Below are 10,517 nucleotides of genomic sequence, written 5' to 3' on the forward strand. Positions count from 1 at the left end.
TGTGGGACTCCATCTCAGGACCCCAGGATCCCAACCTGAGCCAAAGGCAGATGCTCAACCAAGGAGTCACCCAGGTGTCCCAAGAACCACACCCTTAAAATATTCATCTCCATCACAATTATCTTTCTCAGCTGGTTGTAAAGTACTTCCTTTCAGAGATTTTAGCTATAGTGGGTCAAAACTAAAATGAGCTAACATTTGGTTGAAAATAAGGATTAAAAATTATAAACATATAATGTGATAGACTCGTTCCTGGGTTTTTATACTAAAGAGGACTGAAAGACATCATGGAGGAGAAATAATTAACGTCAAGAGGTAAGGCTATTGATCTTCATTTTCCTTTTTTCAATAATGAAACTTAGTTTCTTTTATTTTGTGGGTTTGTTTTTTAAACCAGAGACATGGGGACTGCTGTTGTATATTTATTTCAGAGCTCCCTGGACTTGATCAAAGCAAAGCGGTCCTTCCTCTCTCTTCTATACCTTTTACAATTTTCTCTGCCTTCCTCCTGCTGATCTACAATCCCTGGAATCACTGCCATTGGCAGTGGTTGGAAAGGCCTTAATTCTTCCATTCTTAGTGGGGCCAGGGGACGGCCAGAGGCAAGCGACAACGGCAGGTGGCCCACCAGTCTTCCACCAGCCCTTCGGGTGGCACTTTATTTCACCTTAGGGACACTTAACAAGTAGTACTATCCTCTGGTGAATTTTTGCAGAATAAAAACAGAAATGGGGGATCCCTGGGTGGCGCAGCGGTTTGGCGCCTGCCTTTGGCCCAGGGCGCGATCCTGGAGCCCCGGGATCGAATCCCACGTCGGGCTCCCGGTGCATGGAGCCTGCTTCTCCCTCTGCCTGTGTCTCTGCCTCTCTCTCTCTCTCTCTCTCTGTGACTATCATAAATAAATAAAAATTAAAAAAAAAAACAACAGAAATGTTTAAGAGGTACTTTGTGAACCACCTGAATTGCTTGGTTATTTTCTTTTCCAGAAGACAGGCCCACCCTCTGAGTTCGTAGGAGAAAGTGAATCATTTCTATATCGGAGCGTGAGCGACGCCCTCGGCAGCGATGACTGACATCACTTCTCAGGACCTTGACGACAAGCTTGCCCTTCAGCTTCTACATCTCAAATTCCTGAGTCATGCTCTGTTGTTGCTGCCGCTCTAGGAGCGAATTGCGGCAAGGACCCAAACAAAATGACGTGCGCGCGCGTGGTGAAGGAGGGTCACGGTCGGAGCGCGCCAGCCCAGCGCCCAGGAGCGGGGGTGCAGACGAGGAGCAAAGGGCACAGTGCAGGCACCGGGCACTTCCGTACCGGGCCAAAGGCACCCGACGACCCCCATTCTTTCTTCTCCTAGATTCCAGATCCCAATAAGCTGGAAAGAGCTCGATTTTCGCCCCCTGTGTTTGTTTTTGGATCCAACCAAGAAACAGCGAGCAAGAGGGAATAAGATATCTTTAGAACGTATTTTTTTTTTTTTTTTTTGCATCCAAACCACTTTTAATGTCACAGCCACACAACGAAATTCGAAGTAAAAAAGTTATATGTTCGCAATACTCCCGACGCAGGAGAGTTCGGACAGAGGGAGAGGGGAGCGCGCCGAACCGGACCGACTTTCGCCCTCCCCCCCCGCCCCCCGCTGCCGTCCGAAGGCTGGGGGCGGGGCGGGGAGGCGGGACGTCATGACGTCATAATACCAACGCGCCGCCGTGTTGTTTTTGTGCTCGAGGCTCCGGGGAAAATCCGCCGGGATTTCTCCACCTGAGCGACTCCGTCTTGCGTCCGAGGGGACCCGACGTCCCTTCTGCAAGCTCTGCCAAGGCGCGTGGCGACGGGAGCTGACGTTTCTCAGGCGGTTCTGACACCTACATCGAAATTCGGCAGGGGGAGGCGAGGCGGGAGAGACGCAGCCACCCGCGAGGAAGGCAGGCCCCGGCCGGGGAATCTTAGAAACCCTGCGGTCCATCATGAAGTTCCAGTACAAGGAGGACCATCCCTTTGAATATCGGAAAAAGGAAGGAGAAAAAATCCGGAAGAAATATCCGGACAGGGTCCCTGTGAGTGTAATGGGGGGCAGGGAAGAGGAGGGGGGAAGGGGCTGAGCGCGCTTGGGGGAACCCGGGAGTCGTGGTGGCTGCCCTGAGGCACAGAAGAGGGGTGGTCTCTAGGGTTGCTGAGCCCCTGGAGAGCCGTGGAGCGCACGTCCTGATTGCGGACCCTGCACGGCCCGTCTCCCCGGGGCCGCTCTCCCCGTCATCTTTAGAGCGGAGCCTCCGTTTGAGTGACTCAGCAGTATTCAGAGGATGTGCAGGGTGAGAAGTGACCAGAACGTGGCCCTTTAGTGAGAGCAGGATCGAGATGGGACCATACATTCGCGTCCTTCAGAATCCCAGGGAAATTGTTCTGGAAATAACTTGGTGCAGTGAGGTTTGCGGCCATGGATTTCTGCCTTCGATGCGTCTCCCTGAAGTTGACTTTGGCTCTCAGAACATTGGGTTTGGGAGGGATAGATTCAGAAATCAGTGGATCCTTTCTTTTATTCCATAAGAATGAGAAAAGTGTCTTTGTTGGGGGGGGGGGGAGGGGAGGGCACGAGACAGGCCTGGCCCAGAAAACAAGGTCACGTTCTCTGCGCCACAGCCCGATTGCCTCATCATTCTTGGCTCCAGGGGCTTGTGAGGGTGCAGCCAGCCTCCCTCCTGTACTTATTCTATCAGATTGTACCTGGACACAACCATGAAGGACTGGGGCCTTTTGCTTCCGTCTTGGAAGCTGGTTTCTGTGGTTAAAATTAGTGCCGGCAGTGGGGAGAACAGAGAAACATTAAGGTAGCTTTCTGCATCCGGGCGCTTTTTTCGTCGCCCCATCCCCCGCCGCTTGCCTGTTTTTTTTTTTTTTTTTTTTTTTGTAATGTAGGCTGCGCAGCCAGATTGGAAGGCAGAAGACTTTTGAGTGTGGTGGTAGAGGGAACAACCACCGTTGGGTTTTGGAGATGGAGGAGCAGAGGCTGTCAGATTGTACTATCTTCAGGCAGGGACATTGGGATAAAGATGACGTATTATGTACAGGCAAAGTAATTGTGATTATGTGTTGTCAGTTCTTGACCTGCAGGTACTCTTTGGGACTCTTCTCCAATCCTTACCTAATTTTCATCGTGTTACAGCTACTGGAAGCAACTTGGGCCTTAATGCCTGCAGTAAAACTCCCCTGCAGTCCTTTATAAGGAAGCGAGACTTTAGGTCTGTTCCATTCCCCACGAATTGTACACAAGGGTTTTCAGCTAAAAAGGAGATCTAGCTCTATTACCCACCCAGTAAATGATCCTTCACAAATTACTTGTTTGGTATCTGGACTTTGGGTGACAGCTTCAAAAGTTTGCCCCAATTGTGGTGGTAGCAAGCCTCCTTTCGTCTAATAGTTAAAAATGACAACTAACTTTCATTGGTTGATTGTTTGCTCTATACTGACAGTATTGCATGTCCTCTGACCTTACTCAATCTTCACACCGTTATAATCCCATTCTACAGATGAAGGATCTGAAGCACAGAGAAATGACGGATTCCTAAAGGTTTCCTGTGGCTGGTGTGTGGCAGAGCCTGAGATTCCAACTCTGGTTGTTGGACCTTCCATGCCATATCGTTTCTCAATTTCTAATACAATTCTCTTAATTAAGAATTAAGGAAAATTAATCTCAGAATTAATTAAGGAGGCACTGTGTGACTCACACTGTTAGGTATTGGAAATTAAGAAAAAACATTGCAGCCCTAGAAAGGTCAGAGAAGTATGATGCCAGAAAGGTAACCCACTGAGCAAAATGACTACCATTTATTCAGAACAGTATGAGGCTCTGTTCCAGTAGCTCTGCCTAAGCCACAAACTCTGAAAGGTACCTGTTCCTAAATCTAGTTAAAATTCCCATGTATTTCTTCAAAACCGAGCCCTTGCCATTTCAGTCTCTTACATGCATTCACCCAGAGTATTTCAGCTAATCTTCCCTATTCTTTTCCTGCTCATTGTTTGGTGTTAAAAATGTTTGGCCTGTGTGATTACTTGTCAGCTCTTAGAATCATCACTCAGGTCTCATGGTTCCTTCAGTTGGGTTTTAACCAGTTTATAAGCGTTCCAGCTGCTCCTTAGGTGCTCAGCCTGTGACCTTCTTTGTGGTCGTGATGCAGGAAGAAGAGCTCTGCTCTCTGAGTTGTGAGATTTAGTTTTGGGCCAGATCCTTAATCTTGCTGTACTAAAGTGTACAGAAAAGAGGGTTAGTGTAAGTGATTTCTAAAACCCCTTCCAGCTGGGCCATTGGTATTTACCAAAGCAATCAGGTTCCCTGACTGCTCACATAACTCAGTTTTAGTTAGGCCCCTCCTTATCTCTTAGCTACCATCCAAAAGAATGGATGTGCTCCTGCCTTGAGAGGAAAGGTTTTCTTTGGATCTTAAAGTATCTGCATAGCTACAGTGTATTGAAAACCTTCAACACTGCAGGAAACTGTTAGGGACATATTGTCTATTCTTTAAAATTTGTAAAAGCCCTTGTGGAATATTGGCCGTATTGCACAGAAGAAAAAAACACGTCGAGAACCAAAGAGGAAAAGCATCTAGTCCAGGGCCTATGAGTAGAGTTGGGGTTGTTGGAAACCTAAGATATTTTCTGGTAAGCCAAGGCCTTAATGATTACCCATCCCCCTCCTGTTCATCTCCAAATCCCAACCTCCTGTCTGGATATCTTATTTGCAGTATATTTTATTGCCTCTTTTTCTGCTCTCTTTTTGTGGTTTCTGTCACTTCTTACTGATGGGAGCGGGAGGTCTCAGGGTTCCTTTGGGAAACAGTGTTAGGCTCCCTCTCTTTCCCTTTGCTTTTTTATTAACCTGATGCCTCCTGTCCATCCTCATTGTTGGGCCTTCACTGGTCTATCCCTGAACTTCTTCCTACTTTTTCTTTTAAATTTCTGATTCACGTATTTTTTTTTCTGGTTTTCACTTCTAAATTTTTAGAGGGATCATGTCCCTTCAGTCTTCCTGGTTCAGGATTCTTTTTCTCCAGAAACACAAAATAATGTTTTTTACTCCTTTTATGTGTTCCCTTTCATTTAAAAGCTTCAAGCCTCCAAGTCTCTCCTCTTAAATCGTTCCTTTTATTAAGATAATTCTTCATAATTTACAAAACATTTTCACATAAAATTTTATGGATTACTCAAAGTTACTGTAGGAGTACCATGACTGTAGAAGATATATTGGAAAGTTTCATCTTCCTATTACTCACCGGAATGCTGTAGTTCAAAGAAGTTAAATGACCTGTTGAAGATCACAAAGTTCCCTGGGATACTTGTCTAGTGTTACTTCTACTTCTGTAACTCTTCTAGATTTTCTGTGTGTTTGATCAAGAATGATTGTATTTTTTTTTTTTTTTAAGATTTTATTTATTCCTGAGAGGGGCAGAGACATAGGCAGAGGGAGAAACAGGCTTCCCACAGGGAGCCTGATGCAGGCCTTGATCCCAGGACCCTGGGATCATGAACCAAAGGTAGATGCTCAACCACTGGGTCACCCTGGTGCCCTACAAAAGATTTTAAATATTTATAATTTCAGTTAAGTTACATAAATTATAAATACTAAGTATATTTTTATAATTATTTCTTAAAGATATGTTGTTTAAATTAATATTTGAAACTTTATGCATAAAGTCTTTAATTTTTATATATCTTCTTTTTTTCTTTTTTCTTTTCATTAGAGAAATATATGATCCTTATAAAATTTGATCATAGAGGGGATCCCTGGGTGGCGCAGCGGTTTGGCGCCTGCCTTTGGCCCAGGGCGCGATCCTGGAGACCCGGGATCGAATCCCACGTCGGGCTCCCGGTGCATGGAGCCTGCTTCCCCCTCTGCCTGTGTCTCTGCCTCTGTCTCTCATTCTCTCTCTGTGTCTTCCATGAATAAATAAATAAAAATCTTTAAAAAAAAATTTGATCATAGACATATTTAATGTAGACATTGAAAATCCTTATAACACCAACCAATATTGATAAATAGGTTATCATAAGTGACTTCACGTTACAGGATCTCATACTCTAAGTACTATTCAGTACTTTCTTTGACTTAATAAGACAGTGCCTTGAACATTTTTTTGCAGTCACTCTAGAGAAGTTCGACAAAGTACAAAATGTAAATCCCATTTTATCCATAACTTTAATTAATGCCATTCATTAGAAAGAATAAAACCAGTAGGTACGTAGGAGCATCTGAAGAAATGCACAGTCCTTTTGATGCTCTCAGTAAATACCAGGAAGTATAGATCCTATACCTGGGAGGTAACTTGTAATTATTTAAATCAAGGTTCTCTTTACTTTTCATCTCATGCCCTCCATTTTCTTCTTATTGCAGTAATAGAACTACAGCCTTACTGATGAAGATCATGTACCCTTTGGTTTTGTAAGATAAAAGGAAATGAGAAATGGGAACATTTTATTGGGTCTAGACAAACATACTTCAAATATGGCAGTTGTAGGATGTGGAAGGAAAAATACTAGATTAGATTCTGTATTTTTCATTCTCATTCTCCTCCCGCCCAGGTGATTGTGGAGAAGGCTCCTAAAGCCAGGGTGCCCGATCTGGACAAGAGGAAGTACTTGGTGCCCTCTGACCTCACTGGTAATGCTCTTTCCCTCTCTAAATCCTCCCTCTATGGCAGAGCCTCGTTGGTCCCTCCTGTGTGCATGAGCTTGGGGGATTGAGACGAAGTAGAGTTGATGTGGGTAGGATTCTTCAGAGACTTGGGGGACTCAAACATAGCCAGATGATCTTCCCAATTGCCAGTTCCCTTACACATTTTCCATCACAATATCTTGTGTGGTTTAGACACGGTAGAATCCACATCGTTGCAAAGCAATGACCAGATGCCCACATTTTTAAACCACTTAGAATCTGCTTTGTTATTGTGATACCAGTTTATTCCAAAAGGAAAGTCAGAGGGAGGATCACATTTTAGATTTTCAGCTGAATACTTTGTCCTCTCAAGCTATGGTTTTTGATAATATGTCTTGTAGATACTGTTTGCGATTACAGATAATATATTAATTCTTCACCTTAGTGATCTTTAATGGAATAACCAGTGGTTATACAAATCACTGGAAAGGTTTTGTAGATGTGTTTGCCTTAGAGTTGTTAGATTTGAATGTCAGCCTTCTAGAACTTCTCAGTATGCTTGGTAGAAGGTACAGCATTGAACCCCACTCATTGCCTGGACTTTGGGATGGGCGACCATGCTGAGATTACTGGAGTCCAGTAGACCTCTCCACATCACTGGTTTGTCATAAGGTGGGAATGAGGATGGAAGTGCATTTCAGATCCCCTTGGGAGAATGATAAGAAGAGTATTTTGGTCTCGATGTACATAGGATTCCCTCAAAGTCATCAGATTTTGAGTGGATAAGCTAACATTAAGTTTAAAACTGAGTAAAGAGGGAAAGGATTGGAGAATAAGCTTCTTAGTGGCCTGTCTGGGAATATGGAGGCTTATTAGAGTTGCATTTTCTATTTCTACAGCTATAGGACTGTATTTGGTTCTGCTGAGATTTTCTCTAAAGCTGGCACTTTAAGCGGTGGAGCAGGTGCAGCAGATTTTTTTTTCTTTTCTGGGCCTTCCCCTTCTCATAATCCCTTGTCTTCCCTAATTGCCTTCCTTTTCTAAAACCTTCTTCCTTTATCCAGTTGGCCAGTTCTACTTCTTAATCCGGAAGAGGATCCACCTGAGGCCTGAGGATGCCTTATTCTTCTTTGTCAACAACACCATCCCTCCCACTAGTGCTACCATGGGCCAGCTGTATGAGGTAAGTGTTCTGGTCACGACAATACTGTGTAGTCTCGTGTTCTCTAGCCTTTGTTCTGGAGTCTGTTGATAACACACCTGGGAAGTGGGGCAGGAGGTGTTACTTCCCTGTATCCACTTACACACAGCAGTGTAAGGCTCTGAGAGATTAAATGTCACTTGTCCTTTAGGGATTGAGCTGACTACTAGATTCATTCTCTTTGAGCTTTCAGTTTTGCCTTATTCTAGGGTTCTAATCTTGGATCATCTTTATTGAAACAGTAAGAAATTGTTTCTGATTGCAAATTCCAAATAAAATGAAATTTAAAATTATAAGGCAAAGCCTTTAAATTGATTCATTTGTCTTAACAGATAAACTCAGTTGGAGAGAATAATTTGCTGATTTCATTTGGTTTAATTGGTAAGCTGTCAGAATCTAATGAGAAGACTATTGGAAAGGACTCGGTCATGCTCTGTCACCCAGTTTTGTGGCTATATTCTTCCTTAAAGGATTTTACATTGTACTGCCTTCTTATTGTGCCCTGTGAGTTAGTGAATTGTGTAAACTTTCTAACAATCTCTCAATCTTATTTTTATTCCATAGCATATATTTCCTGTTAGTGTATATTCTGATATATATATATATAGTATATATATAGTATCTGTGTTCCCTTTTGCTAGAATGAGCTTTTTAAAGGGTCATGTTGTTATCCCTGATGTTTGTACGTATCGATACTCTTCTTGAAGATTTTTTGTGAACTCAGAAGTTGAATTCCAGTCACTTCTGTGTATTCTTATTTTTTGGTCAGTGGAGGCTAATGATGCCTTGCAAAACCTGCTTACCTTGTGTGAGGCTCAGAATCCTGAAGGTAATGAGTATGATGTTTCCTCTTGTTTCCTCCCTCAGGACAACCATGAGGAAGACTATTTTCTGTATGTGGCCTACAGTGACGAGAGTGTCTATGGGAAGTGAGTGGTGGAAGCCCAGCAGATGGGAGCACCTGGACTCGGGGGTAGGGGGAGGGGTGTGTGTGGGACTTGGGGAAAGAGAGGGAGGGCTCCCACCGTGGAGGAGACAGAAGGGGAAGACATCTGGAAACACTACACCGCACACACCGTCATCATATTTTCACATGCTCAATTGATAATTTTTGCTGCTTCCTCGGCCCAGGGAGAAAGCATGTCAGGACAGAGGTGTTGGATTGGCTTTGATAGAGGAATGAAGATGATTTAATGTCACAGCATTTCTGTGAATTAATTTCTGTGTGACTTCACAGAAGAGGCAGGAGGTGGGCAAGATGGGGCCAGAGATGATTGCAGACCACCAGTAACTTCCTGCTCTCCTTCCTCTTCGGGCAGAGATTCTATTTTTGACATTTGCAGAAGACAGGTAGGGAAAGGGATGAGGATGTCTTAGGACCACGAGTAGTAGATCATTCCTAGGGACCAAAAGAGACCCATTGTAATTAAAGCGTTGTGACCTTGACCTAGCTCCACACCTCCCCATCCCTGTCATAATTCCACTTACAGACACCACAGCACCACCTAGTGGTCCGGATAGCCATTAGGCAGATATTTAGATGGAGCGTTCTCACCACTGGAATACAGGGGCCAGGCATGAAGGATAGTTTGGCTATTAAGATCGTTTTGGTAGCATTAAACTGGAATTGACTATGTTGAGCATCTCTGTCTAACCTGCTCTCTCTCTGGTGCCCCTTATCCCACACCTCAGTGAGGACAACCATTTCCCATTATGGGCTAAAACCTCCTTCAGCATTTCCCAAACTTTGCTCCATGTGTAGGGACAGAGATGTCCTATGTATGGAAGGGGGGCAGGTATGAGGTAAGACAGCTTGTCTATGCCTCTGCCTCAGCCAGGATTCTTGTTCCCTTGTTCCCGCCTCTTCAGTCCCAGGCACACAGATCTGCTAAGTGATGGCCAGCTGCCTCCTGACTTAGGTTTCCATGTAGTGCAGCTGCTAGTTAGACAAGTGTGAGGGAATGACTTAATACTAAATGGGGATTCTATGGATTCTGATTATTTTCACTTTTGGGGTTATGTGGGTGGGGGCGGGGAGCAGGAATCGCACTCAGACGTGACATTTCAGTTCATCTCTGCTAATGAAAAGGGTCCTTCCTGTGGGAGAAATCTGTGTCCGTTTTGTCAGCTGCAGATTCTTGTGTAATGAAGTTTATGCTGTCAGGCCAAGGAAATAAAATAATTGCATACCTTGAAAACCAACCATGAGTTCAGAAATGTTGCTTTTATTGACTGTACTGTAGAATAGGTGGTGTGTGGACTCTGAGCAGAAAACTGAGTGAGGGTGGCTGTTAGAAATGGATGCTCACGTATGTCAGATGTATAGAGGTTTAAGTAAACCTCTTTACTTACCACGAGTTGTTATTCAAAGGTGAGCGTGGTGGGGTAGCATGCCTGGTGTGTTGGTGATACGTGTGTGATTTTCTGCTCCACAGATAAATGCTTTGTCATTGGTTTGTGTGTTTCTCAAAGCTGAAGATGGAACACTGCCTGGGTGAGACTATAAGGGGTAAGGCGGGGGTGTAGTTATTAAAAATGCAGATGTCTGGGTTTCATCCTACATTTAGCTGAGTCATTCTCAGCGTAGGTGTCTGTGGTGTTAACCAGCTCCTCCTGATTCTGCTGCATGCCGAAGGTGGAGAGGCATTGCTCTCAATACCTGGTTTTGTTTT

General features: G+C 44.2%; 1 protein-coding gene across 1 annotated transcript; it reads left to right on the plus strand.

The window, feature by feature from the left end:
- Positions 1-1,683: 1,683 nt before the first annotated feature.
- Positions 1,684-10,047, plus strand: GABARAPL1 (GABA type A receptor associated protein like 1). The gene is made up of 4 exons (XM_038576778.1): positions 1,684-2,055; positions 6,572-6,650; positions 7,709-7,827; positions 8,713-10,047. Exons 1-4 carry the CDS (start codon positions 1,966-1,968, stop codon positions 8,776-8,778), a joined length of 354 nt encoding a protein of 117 aa, XP_038432706.1. The 5' UTR covers positions 1,684-1,965; the 3' UTR covers positions 8,779-10,047.
- Positions 10,048-10,517: the final 470 nt, after the last annotated feature.

Source organism: Canis lupus, chromosome 27 (assembly GCF_011100685.1).
Source record: "Canis lupus familiaris isolate Mischka breed German Shepherd chromosome 27, alternate assembly UU_Cfam_GSD_1.0, whole genome shotgun sequence".
Classification (NCBI taxonomy): domain Eukaryota; kingdom Metazoa; phylum Chordata; class Mammalia; order Carnivora; family Canidae; genus Canis; species Canis lupus.

Bases quoted from the DNA above. Each gene is read 5' to 3' on its own strand.
- GABARAPL1 (XM_038576778.1), top strand. From the start codon at position 1,966: ATGAAGTTCCAGTACAAGGAGGACCATCCCTTTGAATATCGGAAAAAG. The intron at 6,651-7,708 runs GTAATGCTCTTT...TCCTTTATCCAG, and splicing joins GGTGCCCTCTGACCTCACTG to TTGGCCAGTTCTACTTCTTA. The intron at 7,828-8,712 runs GTAAGTGTTCTG...TTCCTCCCTCAG, and splicing joins CCATGGGCCAGCTGTATGAG to GACAACCATGAGGAAGACTA.